Source organism: Scardinius erythrophthalmus (genome assembly GCF_964197995.2).
Source record: "Scardinius erythrophthalmus genome assembly, chromosome: 25".
Classification (NCBI taxonomy): domain Eukaryota; kingdom Metazoa; phylum Chordata; class Actinopteri; order Cypriniformes; family Leuciscidae; genus Scardinius; species Scardinius erythrophthalmus.
The window spans coordinates 24,293,438-24,319,935 of NC_138245.1; the positions used below are offsets into that span (position 1 = coordinate 24,293,438).

General features: G+C 36.8%; 1 protein-coding gene across 1 annotated transcript in view; it reads left to right on the top strand.

The window, feature by feature from the left end:
• Positions 1–26,498, top strand: part of cacna1ab (calcium channel, voltage-dependent, P/Q type, alpha 1A subunit, b) — a 128,453-nt gene that overhangs the window by 32,134 nt on the left and 69,821 nt on the right. Inside the window, exons 3-4 of the mRNA XM_081357152.1 lie at positions 16,788–16,893; positions 17,330–17,469. Of these exons, the coding sequence (XP_081213278.1) occupies positions 16,788–16,893; positions 17,330–17,469 (246 nt within the window). The remainder of the gene's footprint in view (positions 1–16,787; positions 16,894–17,329; positions 17,470–26,498) is intronic.

Genomic DNA, 26,498 nt, shown 5'->3' on the forward strand with positions numbered 1-26,498 from the left:
TATAAAATATTGTTAGATTAATGCTTAAAGAAAGTGACTCAAAATGGCCAAATATTGACCTTTGAAAATAAATTCACTCCAATGTAGTTACTATTCATTTAGCATGTGTTTTTACAGTACATTAATTACTGCAACGGTAACCTGGGATTAAGTCTTGTGCTGGAGGGCACAGTGGTAATGAGGACAGTGATTTCGGTAAGTCTTGGGTCACAGCAAGCTGGGATCAGGCTGTTGAACTATATCTGCAACCATTATAATATCAAAGCCATAAACTGGTTTATTTGTGAAATATTTATAGTATTATATTTTTCAGCATAACTCATCCCACAATGTTTGTGCTATTGACATACAGTAAACTATTCTTCAAATTGTGTGGCTTGTGAGGAGAGGTGTGCGGTTACTTTTCTAAGATGATTTTCATCTGGTGGAAAATAAATGAATATACTGTATGGTGAATATATACGTGTATATACAGGATATATAATATATCTAAAATTAAAATAAAATTTATTCCTGTGTTTGAAAAGCAGCCATTACTCCAGTCACATGATTCTTCAGAAATCATTGCAATATGCTGATTTGGTGCTTAAGAAATGTTTCTTATTATTATCAATGTTGGAAACAGTTGTGATGCTTAATATTTTTGTGGAAACCGTGATAAAAAAAATGTCACGATTGTTTTGAACATTGAAGCAGGGCTTGATGCATACTTTTTCCCTAGGAGCACGTGCTCCTAATTTGAAAAAAGGAGTGCATAAATAACTTTAGGGGTGCAATGAAAATGTATTAAATATTTTTTATAAAGGGATACGAGGATACATTTACATGCAAAATGGTTTAATTTGTTTGAATACAAAAATGACACTTTAAAAAATATATTTCTGCTTCAAACTGTATTTATTTAGTAATTATAAAAATTATGTATATTCTAAACATTAAATTAACTGCCAGATCAAGTTTATTTTGTAACAAAATGCCAATAATAAACAGAATAATGCAGGACTTTTATTTATAAACAAGGCCCAAAATACACTCGGACTATTATAAAAAAAATGTCTTTACTTCTTCCAGCAGCTCATTAAAATACACAAGGGAGATGAAATATGCATGCTTACAAATATCTAAAACATATTACAATACAAAAGTTAAGGGAAGTAAACATTTTCAAAATTCATTTCAAAATTCATTAACCATATGCGCGGTATTAATTGATTGCGAACTGCTCTGAAACCGCAAGCCTATAGAATAAGCAACCATGCAGCGTTTTGACTTTGAACGTGCAGCATTCATATTTATTGAAGTAAATCATTGTCAAAAATCACATTAGGCCGTATCACGATTCCCGTTTTCTGGCCTCAAATTTAAGACCTCTTAAAATGATAATTGAGAATTTTATTATATCATAAGTTATGACCTTAAATTTGACAAAACTGACTTTTTATTCACACGCTTTTTATTTAACATTCAAATGTTAAATACATTTTACGTTTCACACAGATCTATTTTAAGTCGCTAATGCAATTAAAATGCTCGCTCTGTGGAGCCCTGTGCAGATCTTCTTGTCAAAACTGCTTTGTTTAAACAGACACAATACTTGATGATGTGAATAATATTCAAATGCAGTAGAACTGCTTAAAGATGATGTTGATCATCTCTGTGGCATTCTTTCCAAACATATTGGTTGCATACTCTGATCGGAACAGTCACAGTCATCAATATGTGTCAAGTGTCTTTAGAGATCCCAGAGGTCAAACCTTCAATCCACTAATCCCTCCATGAATAAGTCGAGATTTAATAGGCTGAAATTGCATTCATACTAAACAAGTTGCGTATTCTAGAAATCTCAGCTGTGGTTATCAGTTGCGTGGCATTTTGCAGTATAAAATGTAGTTTAATTGGGTTTCAACTCCTTTGCAGACACTCTTCTCTCTGTCAGTCGTCAGTGTTTTTTTTTTTTATTAATTAATTTTTCAGTCAGGCTCTATTTCTAGTAACTGGGACAAGCTTGTGGTCACCGTGCTTCAGGCATCCAGCGAATTATGGTAATAAAAAAATAAAAAAATTGTAAAATGGAGTCCTCTTAATTACTGCTATACTCCTGCATGAAGACACAAGCCCTGATTTAATTAACCGTTTGACAGTTGGGAAATCTCGTAGTCCTTTAATTACACTCATATCCTGTAGTATTTTCAAACTAATGATTTCATGATTTTTCACATTCTGGTCACTTGAATTAAATTCAACATTAGATTTTGACAGAGGTCTTATCAACATCTTAGCATCTTACTCCCAGCATTAAACTCTACAAAGGTGCTGCCAACTCCTAAAATCCTAAAAACAATTTTTATTTAGAAGTTGCTTGTAAGTTTCACAATAAGTTTCCATAAAACTGCACATTGAATTAAATGTAAAATTTTGAAGTAGAAAAACTTTAATAAATCATTTTTTTTTACAGTGCAAAAGTTACTGTAAGTAATGCAAAGCTCCTTTGATTCAATGACATTTAGCAATCACATGCAAGTATCACAGTCTTTCCATAAAGATGACAGAGAAGTAGAGAAGTTAAACTTCTTTCCTTTTTCCAGAGATGCAAATAGGCCACTGTGAGAAAAACAGGGTTTCATAGGGGAAGGACCAAGTCCCCAAGATGATGATCTGGTTCCATATATAGTACACAGAGTGTAAATAACTAATGTGGCTAATTCTGTGTCCATCATGATTCAAGGGTGACTCACTGCCTGGTCCACACCTGTGTGTGTGTGTGTGTGTGTGTGTGTGTGTGTGTGTGTGTGTGTGTGTGTGTGTGTGTGTGTGTGTGTGTGTGTGTGTGTGTGTGTGTGTGTGTGTGTGTGTGTGTGTGTGTGTGTGTGTTTTGTTTAAGCACTGTTGATTATTTTTAGGAGATCTAGACTGGACTAGACGAGCCTGATGTTGCACTGTACGTTGTTTTTATTTGATTATATTAATGTAAGGACATTTCAACTGTAGCTGCGTTTCCATTAAAGATTCGCGCAAAACTTTTGCGATTTTTTTCTAAATATCGATAAAAAACTATTGCGAAATGACGGCGTTTCCATTAACCGATGCTATGCGACTAAAACGTCATTTTTTCCTCTCGCGATAAGTCATTCCAAAAATCATGGCAACGGACGTTGGTAAGTTTATATATATATCACAGCCACGTACCGCACTAGACATTATTATTATTAATGGAAGGAAACGTAGGCGTGTTATCCAAGCATTAATGGCAAGGAAAGACCTTACTGTGTCTGAGCGGCACATATGAAGTGTTTCTGGGTTTTTCTCACTCATTTCTGCTCCGAGGTCTTGATTGTGGCATTTCTTTGATGTTTAGAATCCAGTATTTCTGTCATTCTTTTGTCTTTTATGAATTAAATAAAGAACTTCGTCTCGTATTCTGTCCAAACACACCGCGCCTTCTACGTCAGGTGACCTGTAAATGCGCAAAAACTGTTTCCATTGCAGTTTTGCGAAATATTTATTTTTCGAATTGCCTGAAAAACCACCTCATGCGAGCGTAAAAACTTTTTTGCGATAAACGCGAGTTTTTGCAAAATTGACGTGTTTCCATTGAGCGTATTTTCAATTCGCAATTTCAATTTGCGCAATTTGAAGGGTAATGGAAACGCGGCTACTGTGTTCTATGTGGAGCTCTAAAAGCAGAACATCAAAGAAAACAATTATTTTGGAACGTATGTACAAGTTCAAAATCTGTGTGTGTGTCTGTCAGATGACATCGTCTTATCTGAATGAATGTTTCACCTGAATAAGCTCATATCGTCAAAACTATATAGGAAAGATTTCAAATATTTATTTTCAGATATATTTATAGATATCTTACATAGATATAGAGTGGGTTTCAGATATACTTTGTTTCTACACCTGAACACCTGGTGTTTTTAAATTCATATTAGCATCAATTGTACTCAATTGTATCTTGGTTTTGAACTTTGATTCCTTATACAAGTGTTGATTTCACACATTTTTGTGGGTCATGACATTAGAAATCACGTTTGCCTTGAGCTCCAAAAACAGCTCGTTTGGATATTGCGGGATCTGTGACATCACACAGGCAAATGCATTTGCATATGACTTCCTTCAGAGCAAGACATTGATGAATAGTCATTGCACCATAGGCCCCGCCCACTGGCATTCAGTTGCTTAATGGCTGACATTTGACGTTATAATCACTGATGCTGTCTACACTGGATACAGTATACAGATGCGCGTTCAGTTTCTGACATACTCCACGCGTGACGTAATTTTTACACAGGTTTATAAACTTGCGAAAGCACTGGTTATACCGATAACACTGGGGGTGGGGTCGCATTTGAATGCGTGCATGCTTTTTTTACTTTCGCTTCCGAATTCGCGATCATGCGTACTCTGTGTATAAAGGGAGCAGCGCTACTGACTGCATATTTTACAAGATGAGATAACTGTCAATGACGCTCAGGATCTGTTGCACACCAAAATCCTCCGCCATTGTCTCTGTCTGGTCATATAATAAGTGAAATCTGACTCCTGCTGCTCTTTGCTACGACTCTGCAGCTTTATGGAGCAGAGCAGACACTTTCAGTTTATAATTGTTGGATCTGTTGTCAAACTGAACTAAATGGTTTTATTTCTATAAAAAAGCAAAACGACAGTGGGGGTGGTGCCGAGGTGGCCATATGTAATCGGTGTACGGCCGAGCACTGTGAAACACTGGTAACACAGACTACCGCAACAAGCCTAATGTAAACAAGGAACACTGTAGTGGAGAGTTCGCAAAGAAACTTTTGTTGAAAGCAAAGCAGCCGACTGATCTTACAGCAGCTGCATTACAAAATGTAAGTAAATGATTTCATAATGCTAAATGACAGTTTTATACAGTATTTTTCAAAACACTTGTGTGCAATAGTTAGTAGGTGTTGATAACGTTTCCAATGCAATGATGTCAGCCAATCATAACAGTAGCATTTACTGACAAACCTTAAAGGAGCCGCCCCTTAAAGTCGACATGAAATCAAAATTGACCCTATTTACTTTGTTAGCGCATATTACTAATCTTGTGGTAAACAATTAATCCGTGCAAGTTAATACACAGAAAAAAAATTGTTTGCCGTGGTAATCTTTAATCAAAATCTGAAAAGTTGCTTCCAGTCTAGAATGGCGTTCCTTTTCTGACGACGTCAGTTTGACTGCTTGGGTTGAAAACGCTTAACCACTCTCCTCAAACCGTTAGTCTGCTATGAGCGAGAGATGGAGAGGAGGAGAGCTATAGTAAAACCCTGCCCTCTGTTCAATATTCTGTTTCACTTGGAAATACGTCACAACACTGGAGAAAAGTCGTTTGCAACTTCCCGACTTTAAAAACAGATCATTTTAGACAGAGAGTCAAGAGAAGAAATCGTTTATTTCCTACGTGTTTTTTTTTTTGTTTTTTTTTGCCAAAACATTACTCGCATTATAAGTGAAACTTATGGAAGCTTGTTTCCGCCACAAAATAAAAAAAAAAAAAAGATAATTGCGACTTTTTATCTCACAATTGCGAGTTTACATCTCGCAATTCTGACTTTATTTCTCAGAATTGTGAGATATAAAGTCAGAATTGCGTGAAATAAAGTCAGAATTCTGAGATATAAAGTCAGAATTGCGTGATATAAAGTCAGAATTCTGAGATATAAAGTCAGAATTGCGAGATATAAAGTCGCAATTGCGTCTTATAAAGTCAGAATTCTGACTTTTTTTCTCGCAATTGCGACTTTATATCACGCAATTCTGACTATAACTCAGAATTCTGACTTTATATCACGCAATTCTGACTTTATAACACATAATTGCGAGTTTATATCTCGCAATTCTGACATCTTTTCTCAGAATTGTGAGATATAAAGTCCAATTCTAAGGGGAAAAAAAAGACACGCAATTCTAAGGGGAAAAAAAAGACACGCAATTGCGTGATATAAAGTCAGAATTCTGAGATATAAAGTCAGAATTGCGTGATATAAAGTCAGAATTGCGTGATATAAAGTCGCAATTGCGAGAAAAAAAGTCAGAATTCTGACTTTATAACACGCAATTGTGACTTTATTTCACGCAATTCTGACTTTATATCTCAGAATTCTGACTTTATAACACGCAATTGCGACTTTAAAACACGCAATTCTGACTTTATATCTCGCAATTCTGAGAAATAAAGTCAGAATTGCGAGATGTAAACTCGCAATTGTGAGATAAAAAGTCGCAATTATCTTTTATTTTTTTTTATTTTGTGGCGGAAACAAACTTCCATAGAAACTCAAGGAACATAATAAAATAATTTAAAAAATCCATGTCATCATGACCCATTTAATAGAAAATGGTTCTATAAAATCTAAAATATGATAAAAATAATTGTGTAATAAATTATGAAATATTATTTAAAAAATCATTTTGATTTTATTATTTGTAATAGAGTAGTTATTTTTTCTGGATAATTTTTTTAAATTCTTTTTTTTGTAATTTTTAATAAAATTATTGCAATATTATTTTTTTCTGTAACAATTGACACGGATGTTGTTTTTTGCTTCATAACTGGGGTTATTGCAGGTCACAGTGGATTGTTCAGAACATGCATACACCTTATCAACAAACGCACTGTAGTCTTAACTTATCAATACCCCTCATTGATCCGTGAATCCTTTTCCCTCTGACCCAAGCATTTTTCTCACTCTAAATGAGAAGGGGATTGGGGAGAGGTTTTTTTTTTTCATTCGGAGGGTGGGTTGTGCAAGCTCTGACTTTCCCCCCGGGGTCCTAAATCTCCCATGGGACAATTTAGAAGTTGCAGTGCTAAGACTGCAAGCTTTTAGCCTCTCTTATCAGGGCCTGGCCTTGCTGACATGCGCGTCTTACACACATACACACGCATACGCAGGTGCGCCCCACCGGTTAGCAGTAGATCTCCCAGATTGCATTGGGCCATTGACATTCCATCAAATCCCATCAGCACTTGCTTCACTTGGCTGAAGCTCAGAGAGTTCAGTTCAGCCCTGGAGCCAAAATGTTACGGTGTTCTCTGACGATCGCACAACGCTGGGGTATTGACATGGAGAAATATGTATTACAAATGGTCACATTCAGTTCTGTAGCTCGAAGTACAATAAACATGCAATTACTGCACAAATGCTTCTTTAAAAGAAGAAAAGTGTTGATATGTTTAAATCAAGTAATGCTGATGTAGCCTCACTGTGGCGGGTTGTGCTCGGTGGCATATTGTGCATTTGCTGTAGCTCCGATCAATACAGAAGCTCTATAAAACAGAAAGAACTCTCAGTGCCTGGCCACAGTAATGTAATGCATGTAGTCCAATGTGGACAGTATTCATGCAGGAAATATATGGAGAGCATATACAGTGTGGCTGCTCTAAAGGCCAAATGGTGATAAAATCAAAAGTACACTATACGTTTCAGGCTTTCGATAATAACTAATATACATATTTCGTTTTTCAGTTTCATGTATTATCCCTAATTTATTTAGGGATGTAAAAACGGTTTATTCTGTCCCTAAACCTCTATCCCTAAACTTACCCATCACATAATTATTTTTTTGAATTTCAAAAAATTAATTTAGTATGTTTTTTTTATATACCATGTTTAATATTATATTATATATATTTAAGACTTCCGTATGCCTTTTTATGGAGCCGGGCTCATGACACTTTGAATCAGAGTTTTGAATTGACTAAAATTAAATTCACAGAAGCTAATCAAACGTTTTTTATTGCCTTTTTGAAAGTTTAAATCCGAGGTGCTATTGAAACATCTTACGCTTGCAAGTTGCGAGTTTGGATCCCCAAACAATTACCTGTTTTTTATTTTATTTATTTATTTTTATAGAAACTAGACCCAAAACTCACTCAGTTTGGCCAGTGGGCCACCCTAATTTCTTTGTGTGTTTTTACAAATATGTGGTCTGAAAATTAGTATTTATTATGCATGTCCGTGTGTGCATGTCTGTTGTATGATATGCGAACACATGATCGCACTTGTGGTTGAGTGTTTTTAAGCCATCTGATGATAATCTACTTCCTGAAGCCCACTCGCAGAACAAGCAGAAAAAGAAATCTGCATCTCTTCTTTCCCCTCCACCCACATTTCCCGTTTTCTCATTCTCCCTCTTCTCTGTTTATACACCCATCTTTCTTTCTCACACTCTCCATTTCAGTTTCTCTCACTAGGGGCTCTCTCCGTCTGTTCTGCCACTGTTTATGTTCTTTCTTCCCTCTATCTTCTCTCTCTCTCTCTCTCTCTGCAGAAATGCTGAGGCGGCAGTAGCGCTCTGACTGAATTAAGATTGTATGATTGATGTGCAGCACTCTCAAACGAGAGCGAGAGAAGGAGAGAACGAAATGCAGGAGGGAAAGGAAGGCTGAAAGGGAAGGATAAAAGATAAGACGAGGAGGAGTGAAGAGAAAACAGGGTGGAGTAAGCAACAAAAAGCTTTTCAATACTGGGCAGACCGACAGAGAGAAACATGCAGATGTCAGGGTGTGAAAGGTGCCGGATTTGACGTTTAAAGACTGGAGAGAAAGAGGAAGTGGAAGAAATTGGAGTGTTTGGTGTTTACTGAGATTATGCAGAAAGACTGAAGGATGAATGGAAGAATGAGAGAGAAATTAAAGTGGAGAGAGGGAGTGAAAAGGAGGCATATCGAAATGACGGACAGACTGTAAATATGAAAATAGAGAAAAGACATTTGACAGAAATGTTGAGTGAATGTCTGCTATATCTGAAACGTACTGTATACGTACACCCATGATTCTCCTGTTCACACACAAGGGTAGGTTTAGAAAAATATAGGGTCAGTAAGGTTTTTAGAAAATTAATACTTTTATTCAGCAGTAAGAATATAATGTTACAAAAGATTTCTATTCTAATCATCAACACTAAAAATGCTGGGTTGTTTCAAGCCATGTTTGGGTCAAAAATGGACAAACCCAACTGTTGGGATTATTTATATATATGTATATATATATATATATATATATATATATATATATAAACCAACGGGTGGGTTTGTTCATATGGGACCCAAACATGGGTTGAAACAACCCAGCATTTTTTAGAGTGAAAGAATCCATCACAAAAAAGAAATTCCATTTTAAAATACATTAAAATAAAAAATGGTCGTCTTAAATTGTAATCATATTTCACAATATTACTGTTTACCGTAAAAGCCTTAGGGCCCTATTTTAACGATCTGAAACGCAAGTATCAAGGGCGAAACGCAAGTAACTTTGTGGGCGGGTCTTGGGCGCTGTTGTTATTTTCCCGGCGGGATAAATGACTCTTGCGCCCGACGGAAATCTAAAATGGCTTGGTCTGAAGTAGCTTCATTATTCATAGGTGTGGTTTGGGCGTAACGTTAAATAAACCAATCAGAGCGACTTCTCACATTCCCTTTAAGAGCAGGCGCGCTTGTTCCATGGCGGATTGCTATTATAACGGCGGATTTGCAGGCGGCAGGAGCGGTTCACAGCCGAGGAGACTGACGTTCTCGTCAGGGCCGTAAAACAGGCGTATAATAATTTGGGTAAATGTGTACACTAGATTTATGCCTATTTTTTCACATCTTCATGGACACAACAATGATTTCCCTCATGTGTTAATATTTTTCCTTTTAATTATGTATGGTTTTCTAAAAATGAAAACTGCTGAATCTGTGTGTAGATGAGATAAGCAAAGTGTATGCGCATTGTGCACACGCTACATTGATTATGGCCAAGCATGCGCTCTTAAAATAGCATATGAATAACATGCGCAACGCGCCACTGACTTTAGACTAGGTTTTTCCTGGTCAGTGGCGGAATTGTTTTCTAAACCTGCAAAATAGCACCAGGGAACGTTTGCACCAGAACACGCCTCCTCTTTGCGCTGAACCGCCCCCGGGAGCGCAAGTTCATTTCCTAATTTACCGACGTGCGTCTGTCAAGGGAAAAGTCCGCTGTGCGCTGGTGCAAAATAGGAATGATACATGCGTCGGTGTACAAAGTAAATTGCGCTGGGTGCAAGATAGGGCCCTTAGCCTTAGTGAGCATAAGAGACTTAAAAAAAACATTTATTACTCCATTTCTGTTGGCTAAAACAGTAGTTTCATATTTTGGTATGACCTTTAACATTTTAGCTGATTCAATTTTGTTTTGTTCTTGATAATTGTTTTGTCATCAAAATTTTGCTTAAACCCAATATGAGAACTTACACCATATAGTTCCCCAGAAACTGTATCTCCGTTCCTGGTCAATGATCTTTGATGATCTTTGACTTTTTTTGTAGTCAAAATGTAAGGTATGTGCTCTTACAGAAATTGGGCTTAAAAATAAACCTTCCCTGAGAAATATTCCCTGCAGATAAAATTATGACAACAAGAAACGGTCTCTGCTATATTCATATCGAGTATGAATCATATTTTACATCCCTGCACATTAGAGCTGCAATCATCCTGTTAACTAACCTTTAGCACTACTGCAAGAGATGCAGAACGAATCAGTGGGTGAGATGGTGTTTGTGCGATAAAAGGACAGATTAAGAATATAATACCACAAATGTTTGTATAGAAAAAGTCGAAGAACAAGGCAGGAGAGAGATAGAGAGCAGTTCTCATTTACACTATTACAGAATGTACAGAATTTATTTCATAATTACAACATATTTTTGGTCAATTTTCAGCAGGTTCTGGAAAGTAAGCAGGTCGTTATATTAATATTTCAGGCACACAGATCATAGCTGTAAAGAAGAACAGCTTGAAATTGTGGTTGAAACCTAAGAATGTTTTTCCATACAGTCTATATCGATGTCACAGCACAACACAAACTCTCAGCCAGAATAGATCAGTATGATCACTGGCAGCAAACACATATATGTTTCCAATCTCACAGGTGGATGGTGTGTGCTGCTGTTTCTATGTAAAGCAGAGACACGTTTGTTTGGATTGCTCAGTGGAATCTGACCAACAAACAGCGTTGGGTCAGTTTTCATAAAAGAATAAAATTAAACTGAGCTTGTTTTAGTTGCAGGATTGCAATTAATTTAAAAATACACAATCTTTCATATATATATATATATATATATATATATATATATATATATATATATATATATATATATATATATATATATATATATATATACACACACAAAGTATATACCACGTAAAAATTTGGGAACTTTGGGGAAATTAGTCTAGATTTTGAATTAGATTGTTTTCCAATATGATTTCATTTCATATTTGGACAGATTTACAGTGAATGGAAACTAAGACATTTTACTGGCTAATGTCAATGAGATATTGATACCATCTCTCTGTTCAATCTAGAGCGGAATCTAGAGCAGTACGTAAAGGGATATTCACTGTTTTTGTTCATAAAATGAAAGTCAATGGGGTCCAAACCAACATTGGCTATTGGACATTTAAAAATATATATATCTTTTGTGCTCCATAGAAGAATGTCACACAGGTTTGGGATGACATGAGTGTGAATAACTGATGACATAATTGTAATTTTAGTTGAACTATCCCTGTTTTAGATGTATTAGAGCAGACTGTTTACATGAGTGTGTTGGTTTTGAATGTAATGTTACTCCAGCTGCCGAATCAGGATCTTTCTGCATATTGCATCAGTAAACCAGCCCTCATGAGCATGCAGTTAGCATCCAGCAGTCAGCTCAGTGTCTAACACAGACTTACCGCAATGAAAACCATTAAAGGAATCCATGATGGAGGAAGAAAGCTATAGAGAGTGCGTTAGAGTGAGAGAGAGGGGAAATGAGAGAAGAGGGCACTATGACAGTGGAGCAACGAACAAATCTCTGTGAATCAAGAGTCACTTAGACCTCTAAAGACCCGAACGCAGCAGGATGCAGTAGAATTTAACGTCACAAATAATAAAATACAGAAAAAGAGAGCGACAGAGTGAAAGAAATGGGTTTCAAGGAGGAGAGGAGCAGACTCTTTAATCTGTCATGTATCTATTTTTAGTGTAGCGTATATGGAACAGGAGGGGGAATTCATAACTGAAGGCTTTTTAGCATGATGGATCACACACACGCTCGCTTCAGGTCCCTCTGCAGGAAAAAACTGAGCAAACGAAGAGGAAAGGAAAATGCAAAGATGGAGACAGGAAGACCACGGTGTGCCAAAGACAATGGGAAAGCGAGTTGACGAGAGCCCTTGCTGAGTCTTGTGGATTCTTTCATTCAATTTGTAAGGTTGTTTGTTTTATTTCAGTTGAGTTGTGTGTATCTCATCAGCTCTGTTTCCCCCTAAAGCACACAGTCAGCTCAAATCTAGAGCGCAGAAATCCCTCAAAAATAAAAAAAGGATAGAAAAACCCTGGCCAACACTTATGTCCATCAAACCCATGCATCTACAAGATGTGTAATTCTTGTCATTAACTAACAAAGTGCTGTCAACTCAAAGGTCAAATTTGCAATGAAGTTCTCACTGTTATTTCTCGCAGGAAGTGGCAGAAGTGTTCATTTGAGCTTGGTTTTTCAGATTAAACATTTGCACACACAAACTAAAGGTGCGTAACTAAAGGTCAGTCCTTTTCAGTTTCAGCTGGCAACAAGGGTTGTTACAAATATGACAAAGTTGAGTTCAATAAAGGAATGCACAATGACGTAATGGGAGGTGCAGACAATGCAAGTCTTGTGACTCGTTGTCCTTTAAAGTTTAAACGATGCCCATGAAAAGTTTCTAAAGCCCGAAGGTCTAACTGACCGTATTAGACGACTCTCCTCTCCTCTGGATTGCTTTCTGATAGTGTAATATGGAGTTTTTAGTTGTGAGCAGTCGAGCATTAATATGCTGATGCTTAATAATGCAGTGTGTGCATGGGAGGGAGTGTACAGTAGGTTAGTGTATGTGAGGTGATGGGGAAAGTAGGGACAAGATGAGGTGGTCATGGGAAGGTTTCAAGGACACTTTAAAAAAAGTTATATTAAAAGGAAAAAAAATGCCTTTTAGAAGTTAGTTGAATCTAACAAAGCCTCCCATTGGGGACATCCTTAATGGTAAAAATTTGATTCCTTCTTAAAACGAGAATAAATTGCAAAACGCAATTTAAGATGAATTTTCTGCAAATAATTTAATTTATCATCGTTTAATGCTATTTAGATACTAAAAAAAAAAAAAATCTGATTAAGATGTAAAAAAAAAAAAAGATTTCTATTATTACTGTGTAGCTAACTAAGCGTGTATGTTTTTGAGAAGAGACAAATATGTATACCGTATATAGAAGGAAAACGTATATATTTGGCTGTGTGCAGACTTTTTAATTAAAGCAGAAGAGATTGAAAGAGGGACCTGGCACCATCACTACCTCTTATTAGTATAATACACATTTAAACTGCTGATGGAGAGATGCAGTAGAGACTCTCAGATGCTGGCCAAATTTTCATTTAACAGCTCTTCTCTCTCTCTTTCTCTGTTGCCAGCTCTCCCTGCCTTTCCTTTTCTTTTCCTCCTCATTTAAATACATCTACATTCTCTCTGTTGTCCTTCTCTGTCTTATTTTTCTCTCCTTCTCTCTCTCAATTACCCTTGTACAGAAACAGAACAAGAGAGAAGACTGTTGAAATGAGAGGAAGATTTCAGTTGTTTAGTAGTTTAGTGTGCAGCACTCTGCAGCATCTCTGTCTGTGGTTTCTGCCGTGAAGGGTTTGCACAAATGCTCGCATTTCATTTCTCAGAACATCCGCTCTGCACATGCTCACTTCAGCGCTCGAGTGGTTGCCATGGATACCACTTTAAGTCTCCCAGCATGCATTGTACTGCTAGCCGTGTTAGCCCTGAGCTAACTGTCTGTTGGTGATTTCAATAAGCTCTGAATAAGCATAAGTGTGTGTTTGTGTGTTAGGACTTAATCATGATGTGAGCTTAAGAGGTCTGTCTTTGCTCTTTTTGCACCACAAAATAACTGATTTAGGCTACTTTGAACAGTTTACATGCAGTATACAGACAGATTGGTGTGAATTCTCGTGGCATGCTCATATGCACGGCTCCAGACTGCGACCAAATGGATGCATTTTGCAAACTTTTTCCTGATGATGTGACTAAATTTTGTTCAAGGTCATCAGCCCAACTGATAGAACTGCCATTTTTGTTGCATATGAGCAAACGAAACGAAAGCAAAACCCTTATGCTTGTTATTGCGCTGCTCGGACAGATTATTAGCTCGGACCAATAATAGACAATGCATTGCGAGCTCAGAACAGGTACTCGCGAGCCGATCTTTGTCTGATCACATGACACTGTTACTACACAGCGCTGAGAGATCCAGTGAGAAAGAGTTTGAATTCGCCACAGAATTAATAACATCCCTACAAAATCTAGTGAGAAGCATTCAAATTTGGTGCAGAATTCTCAGCTATAAGGGTTTCCAGTCCACAAATCACCAACGTTCACCATGGATTTAATGTAGTAGCACTAACTGTAACCATGGTATTGTGGCAGAAATAGTAGAATGTTTTTACATTATTCATTTCAGGGTTCGTACAGCCTTTTGAGAGTGAAAATCAAGCGCTTTTTAAGAACTTTCAAGTGCTTCACACAACTTTTTCCAGCAGTTCAAAACTCAAATATTTATTTATTATATTTCATGTAATTTTTAATGTGATGACCAAAAACATTGTTTGTTCATTCTACAGATATTGTCCCCATTTGTAAAACTAACAGTTTCAAGACTTGGTGGCAAACAAACACTTTTATTATTATATTATATTATATTATATTATATTATATTATATTATATTATATTATATTATATTATATTATATTATATTATATTATATTATATTATATTATATTATATTTAGCCTAAATCTTACAAAATTGAGTTTTATTTTTAAGAATAATCAGTAGGTTAAGAAAAATGTTTATTAGTATTTATTTATAATTATACTTTTTTTTATCTTATCTTATCTTCTAAAACGTCTTGAGTTAATGTATCTTGTTTTAAAAATATGTTTGGATATTTTCTAGTGAAAACAAGACAAAAATACTGATTAAGAATACGTTTTTGCAATGTGTTGAAATATATTAAATATACGCAGTACATATAGTATCAAAGTTTCATGAACTTTATAATAGTTTGAATGAAGATTTATGCTTGTCATCATATAGTGTAATGCAAACATATTTATCCATGTAATTAATCAAATGTTACAAAAGTGTGTAGCAGTCTTCACACAGACTGCATGTGTTTTTGTATGTGTGCTTATCTGTGTCACATGCATGACATAAGCGGTTATGGCAAGTGCTGAGAGTGTGTGTGTGTGTGTGTGTGTGTGTGTGTGTGTGTGTGTGTGTGTGTGTGTGTGTGTGTGTGTGTGTGTGTGTGTGTGTGTGTGGTAGTGATGGGAAGTCCGGTTCTTTTCCACAAACCGGTTCTTTCGGACAGGTCGTTTCAATGAACCGGTTAAAAAAAACGGGTTACCAGTTCTTTTACGTCCTCACGTAATGACATCAATTCTATCATCCCGGCGGATAAAAATACATTCAAATAAAGGCATTTTTAATCATAACTTCAGTTAAATAATAGTAATCATCGTCATAATCATCTTCTAAGTTTAAGTTGATTAACACATTATAAACATTTACTTTGCACCCTTAAAACCTTGGCAAGAGTTTACGTCAAAGATTTATATCAACTTACTTAGAAATTAAATTAGCTGTTCCTGAAGATAATGTTTTAGTATAATAATAAATGTTTAGTTTGACAGTTTTACAATCCATTCATTGTGTTTCCAATCTTTAAAATTATCCGGTGATAAGACAGTAATTTGTTTCCAACATGTTTTATTTTGTTACACTTATTGATGTTCAACAAAATACTTAAGAAACATGCAAATCGTCCCTCTTTAAAAATTGCACGCATGCTCAGCTCATCGGTTCTCAGTAGGCTACAGTATGTCGAACGTGTCTGAAAGAAACAGTTCTCGGTTGTGTACTGGTGTAACCTGTACGTTCGGTAGTACGCGCATGCGCAGTATCAGCTGCTCATGCTCATCAGTTCTCTCAGCACAGCATGTCTCAGTTCAGTGAACTGTTGGATTTACTGGAGTAAAATATACTCCGGGATATTGGTTTATTTCGAGTCGGAGGGACTGTCAGGCATGTCCGAAAGAGTAACATTGGTAACTTGTGGATCAGCGCTGACGCAAGACGCAAACTGTTTTGAACGATTCAGTCCGATTTAGTGTACTGGTTTGACCGGTTCACTAAAAAGAACCGGTTCAAAAGAACGATTCGTTCACGAACCGGACATCACTAGTGTGTGGTATCAGTGCCAATGGCAGCTGGTAAAGAGACACACAGTAACTGGATAATAAGTGCTCTATTACAGCCAGGCTGAATCTTTCCACAATCATCTATTTTATACAGCCCTGCAGACATGTGTGTGTGTGTATGTGTGTGTGTCTGTGTGTGTGTGTTTATTTTTGTATGTATATGTGTGAGCCCAGGCCTACAGCTCCGTATCACTTACACTTGAACGCACATGGTTTATCCAAACTCTGCAAGCGGAAAACATTATGTGCATGATTTGTTGTTGTAATATTAATTCCTTAATACAATTTCTAGTAATATTATAGCATAATAAAATTTTGACTTTATATTTGGTGACATTTTTGTAACATTGCAAAGTTCATACATTTTTATGTTGGCAAGGTGATTTTAATATCATGGTAAAAAAAACTTTTGAAATATAAATGTTTGATATGAGCCTTAACTTTGCCTCTTACTCCGTTTGAGTGGATGATTTTAACCACCATCATTGCCAACTGCATCGTACTGGCTCTTGAACAACACTTACCAGATGGAGACAAAACTCCACTGTCAGAACGACTGGTAAAGTGCAATACACACACTCATACACGCACACACGCACATTTACTTAAATGCTTAGCTATCTAAATGGGGACATTGCATAGACTTCTGCATTTTTACAGTTTTTACAACTTTATTTACTGTATTTTTATACTATTTTTACAAATGCACTTCAAAGTATACACTTCACAAAAACACTTAATTTAGTATGATATATAACCTGTTTTCCTTAAAAAGTCCCCATAAGGTCAAAATTTAGTGGTATTACTAGCCTTGTGGGGTAAACCATCCATTTGGTCCCCATAATGTAGTGAATATCACACACACATAGTAAAAGAATAGTTTAACACTGCCATATAAACATTTCATCTACTCCTTTCTGTTCAAGCATGCACAGGACAATTTGAAAGTCACTTGTTAATAAATACAGGTACTGTGTGTTTTCTTTCTCTCACAGGATGACACAGAGCCCTATTTCATTGCTATTTTCTGTTTTGAATCGGGCATTAAGATTCTTGCGCTGGGATTTGCCTTCCACAAGGGCTCCTACCTGAGAAATGGCTGGAACGTGATGGACTTTGTAGTGGTGCTCACGGGGTGAGTTAAACAAACACGCTCACTGCATGGTGTCTGATGTCATTGCTCTTGTATACAAACTGCAGAGACCAAATTAAATATAATTTGAGCTGCTCGATTTATGAGTCAATATAAACAATTGTCAGATGACTCTCTGGAATATTTGATTCTGTTGGTCGATGGTGGAGTTCTGATGTCAAATATTTTTGTGTAATAATTTGTATGTTTAGTGAAGGACTGAACATTAAAATTGGAGTGGCACTTTTTGACAGATTAATTAAAAGAGTCATTTGTTCATGATACAGACTACACTATTCATTATTTTTACTTTTACATGCAGTTAGAAATGACAAAGCAGACTTTTCTTTTTGTCTGTTTTATTAAGCATTTCATGGCCTTTTTAAGCTCTTAACTTGGATATAAAATAGATGATTTGTCTGTAGATTGCCTTATGACTGCACATTATTCGCAAAATGTATGCTAAAAGATATACTTTTCGCATGGCCTAAATTAGCCTAGAGAACAACACGCCCCCTCTGGAACTCTCTGTCTGAAACAACAATACACACACAGCAGAGGTCTGGTTGGATGCTGGCTCCCTCATGCCTTAATGAGCACACACACACACAGACACACACACACACACATGGATTCTCAAACACAAGGCAGATCACAGCAGCACCTTAGGGAGCAACCATCAGGGCACGTCTGAAATGTCACCTCACAGGGAAGCAGAGAGAGAGAGACAGACGGGTGTGTTGTAGTATTGCAGTTCTAAAGAAGGGCAGGGTCATGTGACTCCATTACTCCATTCCCCTGGGCTTTGAAATATTGGAAAATTAGAGAGAGAGAGAGAGAGAGAGAGAGAGAGAGAGAGAGAGAGAGCTCGGTGTTGGTTGATGTGGAAAGATATATGGACTGGAGGAGGAGGAGATGAGAGGCTGAAGAATCCATGATGGAGTGAAAATCCTGAAAAGCTAATTTATGCTGGTTAGTGCTGGTTTGGTTGGCAAAATGCTAGTCAATTAGCATCATCATTATGATTGACAAAGGGAGGCTTGGTGGTTAAGCGAAAGGACTAGTTCACCCAAAAATGGAATCTCTGTCATAATTTACTTGTCGTTCCTTTCCTGTATTGCCTAATTTCATACATGGGACACAAAAGTCTCTTTTCTCCAAACTGCTCTTTTCCATAAGTGAATGGTAACAAATTTGTCCCCATTAACACTGGCTTTGTATAAAACAGCTACATGGACATTCCAGTAAATATATAAATACATTTTTATACAAAAGGGGTCAGCAAGGACACATTACTCAGCAAGGACACATCAAATAGGTAACAGTAAATGCATTTATAATGTAAAAAAAATCCGTTTAGTATAAATGCTGGTCTTTTTAACTTTTTATTCATCAAAGAATTCTAAAAAATGTATCACGGTTTCCACAAAAATATTATGCAGCACAGCTGTTTTCAACATTGATCATAATAGTAAATCTTTCTTGAGCAGCAAATCAACATATTAGAATGATTTGTGAAGGATCGTGTGATGCTGAATACTGGAGTTATGATGCAGAAAATTCAACTTTGCATCTCAGGATTAAATTATATTTAAATTATAAGTATATATAAAAATACAAAACTTTTATTTTAAATTATAATAATATTTTACAATATTACTGTTTTTACTGTTTTTGATCAAATACATGCAGTCTTTTTGAACATAAGAGACTTCTTTCAAAAAACATTTTAAAAATCTTACCGAGCTCAAACTTTTGAATGCTAGTGTAAATATATTTTAAGTGTAAGAAGTCATGCAGGTTTAGAACGACATGAAGGTGAGTATATGATAATGGAATTACTTTTGAGTGAACTGTCTCTTTAAAAAGATTGGTAAGATCACCAACATATCAGCATCCAAAACATGTTGACGAGCAGTGCTTGTCTTTTCAACAGAAACTTGTGAAAGTAGAAATGATGGGAAGAAGGAGAGAAAAAAACTAGAACATGGAGGATAGAGGTGGAGGGGGAAGGGAAGAGAATGAGAACGATGGAAACGTAATGGAGCAGGGCGAGCGGGTGTGTGTGTTTTTGTTAGCTGCTGCAGTAACCTGCTTTTCACTACTGCAGATGATCAATCAACTAGCCCTGCTTTTAGACACAGCCAGATCTTCACACACACAAGCAGCTGTATAACTGAACATGGCTAATCATTAACTACATCCTCAATACACACATTTTTACTCACCGTCGACTGCTGTGTGCGCATATTGGATACATTTGTAAGCATCAGCTGACATTCACAGCAGTGTGTGTGTGTGTGTGTGTGTGTGTGTGTGTTAGAGAGAAAGAGCTACACTTTGATGATACAATGCATTCTCCTCCATGCTGCTTCCTGTAGCTTTGATTTCTATTTACAGACAGACTCATACATACCTTTACTTACTGTAACAAACACGCATGCATACTTTCATGTTGGACTGTCATGTTGTGTCACTTTTGGAAGAAAGTGATAGTGTTTTTTTCTCTTTCTGTCCAAGAAAAATGTATTTTATTTTATTTTATAATTATTTTTTATTTTTTTTAATTTCTATTAATTTTTATTTTATGATTTTATATTATTAAAATAGTTTATTAATTATATTTGTATTTTTATATTAATTTATTTTACTTTTTATTAAAATACAATCTTTTAATATTTTATATATATATATATATATATATATATATATATATATATATATATATATATATATATATATATATATATTAGGCATGTTTATCCCCCCCCCAAAAAAAAAAAATGGGGGGGGGGTATTAACATTGCCTAAGACTTTTGCACAGTACTGTATATATATATTTTTTATTATTATTTAATTTTTTATTAACAGTATTTATATTTTACCAGCACAGACCTTTTAGATTTAGACCATTTACATTTAGACCATGACCCAGCAGCATAGGAACAGTCTGAAAAACATTTCCACTTTGAAAAGTATTTTAATATAAATTTTGTGATGGGATGTTTACTCAGTAGTCCTGATTTGATGACAGTCAGGTAATGGGCGCTAGCCATAGTAGGATTACTGCTCACTGCTTGCACAGTTGTTCAGTCCACTGCCAACATTACCAGCTGGCAGAAGCTTTTTCTTGGTTTTAAAGTTGTTTCACAGACCCATTTTTTTTCCTCATTCTGCAGCCATGCAAAACACAACTCTTTAAATATGATTAGCTATTTCTAAAAATGTAAGGACATGTCAGTCATAATGCTCTTAAAAGGACAAAATAATGAATATTTAATTCATGAAAGCTGATTGGTCAAAAGCTTCAAGATTCAGTCAATAAGATTGCTCGCTCAACATTTTAATAGTCTGGTTCATTGTTTGCTCTAAGCTAGTCCTGAAACCCTCCACCTCCCCCAGCTCCACCTGCCTAGATCTGCTACGGGATTTATGTCTATTTTGTCTATTTATGCAGCAGCAGCATATCTTACATGATCACAGCAGCGTGTCTATGTATCTATTCCATACTTTCTCTACAGTAGGCTTGCTACGATAGTCTGTGTTACCGGTGTTTCATCACTTGCCTACCGCGGCTCTGCAAAAAAAAAAAAAAAAAGTTTAAAGTGTTAAAAATATTTACCGCAATTACGCAGTATCCGTTTTTTTCTGTCACCTAGTGTTGTATGATCACGCTCTTATTAATGTGAATGCTTTTAAACCATTCAAGCGCGACAAGACTAAAGAGACTGCGCTGTAAGGCCGGTGACACACTGGATGCGTGGCGTGAGCGTCTCAGCTGCGTGGCGTGTCCGTTTTTATTTCGGCTCCCATGTTAACAGGTTAGAGCTTGCACACTGCGTGCGTGACACACGCGTCTCAGGCGCGGCTCGAGCCGCGCGGAAAACGCGTGCCTACTAGAAATAGAACCGACGCCTATTTTTCACGCGACACGCAAGCGTCTTGGAAGCGTTTCCAGGCAAAATTGAATAGGAAAAGATGTTTATATGACATTTTGACACGAATACATATTAATAAATGTCATTTTGATGTTTGAAAGTGTCTAGGGTTTGACATAAATGCAAATATAAATGCAATTTAAAAAAATATTATCGATTTTCAAATACTGCACCTGTCAATACAGAACGAAATATTCTATAGTCTATATTGCCGTCAACACTGCCGACGTTGTCTTAGCTGCTATATATTTATGTTTAACATGAAGTATAGGCCTTCCACAACTCTCTCCCCATATGTCAAATATATCACCAATATGTCACCTAGCAGCAGCAGCGCCGCGTCAGACACGCTTCTGGTGTGCAAAGACATGGAAAACGCGATGCAGCCGCCACGCAGCTGACACGCAACAGAAACGCCACGCTCACGCCACGCATCCAGTGTGTCACCGGCCTAAGTCCTGCCTATTACACACACACATGACCCACAGAAAAGACACACGGCAGTATCGAGTTCTCTTTCGGGCTTGAACAAACCATAACACGAGTGTACAGCTTATGTACGCTCAACGGCTGTCCAAATTTGCTCACTTGTTTTCATTCACTCTTTCAAGTGAACAGTATAAGTGGACTAACGTAGGGAATAGGCCTAACTTAGTGAATGAGGGTTTAGGGGGCGATTTCGGATTCAACCCATGTTCTCAAGCAGTGAAAAATAGAGGACACTGACAACGCGCTGACAGGCAGGACCGAGCAGGTAATATTTAATATGAAACAAAGTCTCAACTTTCAAATTTGGTCAGTCAAAGAAAATTAAACAATAAATAGGCCTACCGTTTTGTGGCTCTTTAATGTGTCGTGACGGATTGCCTCAATTAAAGACAAGTTCAAATCCACCAACGTTAATCTACTAACTCTCCTGACTGCTTTGTCAGACAAAAAGGGTGGATTTTGATTGGTCAGACTCAGATCGCATGTCAATCAAATTCCCTGCGAAGGATGAATTGACGCTAATTTAAAAGTGAAAGTGAAGTGCACACTGCCGCACCAGCTTTTTATAAACGATGTAAAAAAAAAAAATTGCATCGCCCAACCTATATTACCGGTGTTGTCACATGTCGATTAACCGAGAATATTATCACCGTCACATCTCTACTCTACAGCAGCAGTAGCAGTAGCTTAGCAAATCTAGTCCTATGAAGAGCAAATACATTAACTCTCCATATTCAATAACATGTAATGAGACCTACATTAGTTTTAGGTTGTTTCAGCCTTTCGACTGGCACGGAAATCAGAATTGCTTTGTCTTTTAATAAAAATATAGAACTTCAATTAGAATTAGTCTGAAATTATCAACAGAATATTGGACAATGATGTCGTTACATTTCATTGTTTCCTCTCACGTTTAAACGTTTAACCGTGGTCGTCCGTTTTTAGTGTCTGAAATGCTCTTTAGTGTCAGTTGAAAAAGGATGTTACTTCTGACAACGGCTGTGGTTGCAGGACTCCCTCGAGTGCCTCTCCATCAGCTCGAAAACTCTAGTTCTACATTTTAGTTTCACCTCGTGGATTTTACATCAAGACGTCAATGAAGCTTGACAGCGGAGTGACAGACTCTCATGACCTCTGAGCAGAGTTCGCTGCTGGTCTCAGAGCGGTCACTGGTCACAGCGGACAGTCTGAAAGAGCTCAACCTGAATCTGCATTTGAGTAGTTGACAAATAACGACATGAACTTGTTTTTTTTCAACATCAGGATCTTTTTAAAAGTCAGTAAATGCGTGTTTGTACATAATGAAAAGGCTTGAATATAAAATTGATGCATTTGTAATTTACAATATAAATATGATATATTATATGCATATATAATGTAAAATTTTGTATAGTGAACTATAATTGTTTTTTATTGTAGTTCTTAATTAATTCTCCTCCATTTAGTAGGACTGTGGGTATATTGAGTTTGTATGATATATTTCTTACAAACAATATGGAATGAGGCAATACCGTTTATACCGATATACTGTACTGTAGTTTGATACAAGCGCATCTGAAAAATAGCGGAGGACGCAGAGTGTGCTGCTGCGGGGAATGTGCATAATTCACTTTGTCCTACACTGTAAAAAATTTGCTGTAATTTTGCAGCTGTTTGCCAGTAACTTACTGTAGATTTAAATTTATGTTATTTACTGGCAACAGTTTGTTCAAAGTTAAATGAACATTATACATTAACAAGTCTTTGTCTTTAAAGAATAAAATTATAAAATAACAATCTAATGCAAAGCATTCTGGGAACCAGAAATCTTCATAAACCTTTTTCTGTTTTTTTCCTTCAGATTTTGGTTCCCAGAATGCTTTGCATGAGGATGTTATTTTAGTTTTATTCTGTAAAGATAAAGACTTGTTAATGTTTAATGTTCATTTAATTTTAAACAAATTATTGCCAGTAAATAACATCAATTTAAATCTACAGTAAGTTACTGGCAAGTAGCTGCCAGTAATACTGTAATTTCTACAGATTTTTCTAACAGTGTAAACATGAGCCATGCTTTATATCAAGGGCTTCATAATAACTCATAAGATATAGTTAACACGGATAGTTTAAAGCGGCTTGCCCCTTTAGATGCTCTGACAGATACAGTACATGCTCTGTTTAATGAGTTTGAGTTGTGGTGTTTTCCTCAGTGCATACCTTAAATTTCACAGGTATATTCTCACTCTGTAAATGTTAGAAATTCATGCAAATATTTCCATTTTGTTGTCAGGAGTGGACAAGCCTTATGCAAGTGAATCTCCGCTAAACGGACAGACTCCGGTGAACGAGCGCCAAACAGTATAATAATTCTGACTAAAATAAACATATTGCTAAAATATTTGTAGTTGGATAATAAATGTGCTATATTTGAAATTTTAAACCTACAAGAGAGTTTTTATGATAGCAGTAACTGTAAAGTGACTATTGCAATGGGTTAATCAAGGCTAATGGCCAATGTCTGTGCTTTTGTTTTTATTTATTTTCAATTTTTGCACATAATAGTCTAAATGTCATAGTCTACATGGTTACATTCACTATATTTTTTTTCATAGCCTTCAAAATGAACATTGTTTGTTGGACAACACTGGGCAGGATGTGAAATATACATATTTTTAAATAAATACAATCATTTTTATCCATGTAGAAAACGTATAAAATACGCCATTCAACCAAAAATGCAGAGATATGATTTTGTGGCCATATCGCCCAGCCTTAGAACTAAGTAGTACTTCCATTTTGAACCAGTACCGTTATTAGTTCCCTATCACATTCTGCATTACCACTGCCATTGCTTGTGCTCGTGTTGCCAATGTACAGCTCTTACTTGGCAGATTCCTGAGTCGTGACTGCGCTGGCTATTGGCTGCCTGCTCTGTGCCAATCTGTGACTTCACTACTGGCACACACAGCGAAGAGAGACAGAAAGGAAAAGAGCAAGAGAGTGAGCGAGACCAAGAGAATAACACCATGGTTTAGCCTGTAGAAGATTTCTCAGTTTCTGGACACACCTTAGCACTGCCATGTGCAGCTGTTTCCATAGCAATGTTATGTAATAAGAGAGAACCGTGGAAGGCCAGAGAAGACACCACTCTCTCTGCTTTTCTCACTTTATCGTTCTCTCTCACACTCTTTGGTTTGCCGTCTCCCTGTGTCTACACTCACATACAGTCGCTTATTTTTAAATTATGGAGGAGAGGAACATTTAAACATTAATATGGACCAAGATGAGCAGTTAAATTGGATTAAACAACATGGAACGGCATTCTGGTATATTTGTTAAAAAAAGACTACATTTATTTGTAGTTTGTGTGCAATTAGTCCAGTTTCTATTTGATCCAGTCCACACTGTCACCATTTTGTGAGTGTACTCACTCAAAAACCCATCAAAGTGTGTTACGTTAAGCATTATGCTTAATTGTGCATGTTATTTCAAAGATAAAACGTTTTCTCCATAATATTGAAGGGGAGGGGTGTCAGTTTGTGGAAGTAAAATATGTTCAAACATATATTTATACAGAAAGTAGTATTTTCTCGTAATACATGCAACAATCAATAATCAATCTGATTTTGAATCCGGCTTGCCTCTTACCCTAACCCTGATTCTTCCGCTTCTCTGCATCATTTCCTGTCTTCTCGCTAATATCACAATTTTTTCCCCCAAAAAAGACAGTGTGAACTTGTGCGCTTGTGTCTATATGATCTTTTTTGAGAACATGTCCAGGAAGTTATGTCTGTGGTAACGGTACCGTTGCGCCGACCGGACACCAGGTTAAAAGCGTGTTTCAGGAATAGATGCACTTTGAGTTGAGTGTGTTTGTGCGTGAGTGTGTGTTGATGTTAGAATAAGTGTGTTTCAGGGTGAGTGTGTGGTTAAGCCCTATATGGAGGTGAAGGGAAGGATGTCTTTCTCTAAATGACTGCAGAGCAATAATGATAATGGAAATGATGGCAGTGGTACAATATCCACACAGGTAGAAAACCTCCCTCTATCTCTCTTTCTCTCTCTCACCACACACACGTCATGTTGCACACATTAACATACACCTTCTGCGTGTGTGTGCTGGTGAAGTTGCTCTTTCTTGTCCTTGAGACGGCCACACACATGCTGGTTGCCACATAAGGACAGGTGGGAAGGACAACAACAGAAAGCCAGAGAGAGAAAGTAAGGCTCTCAGTAATAGACGGAGAGAGAGTGTGTGTGTGTGTGAGTGTGTGTGTGTAATAGAGAGAGACTGCATCAGTGTGTTATGTAGTTGTAAAGGGTAAAAGAGGTTTTCCATGTTTCTCTCACCCTCATTTTTCTTTCATCACAAATGTAACAGTGCAAGAGGGGGACTAATAGGGAAAAAGCATTCGTGGAAAAAGGAGGGCGGTAAGGGAGAGGTAGGGGGAATGTGAGAATGCAGAGAAAACGCGGGTGCTTGGTAACAATGAGCGGAGAGGATGAGAGGAGGGGGAGGGAGTGACCAGATCAGAAGGAGCAAAAATATATGTATATATATTCTAGTCCTTAGATTTTACTTGGTCGCCCCCCTTCAGTATAGGTCTAATGGATATTTAAGGATAT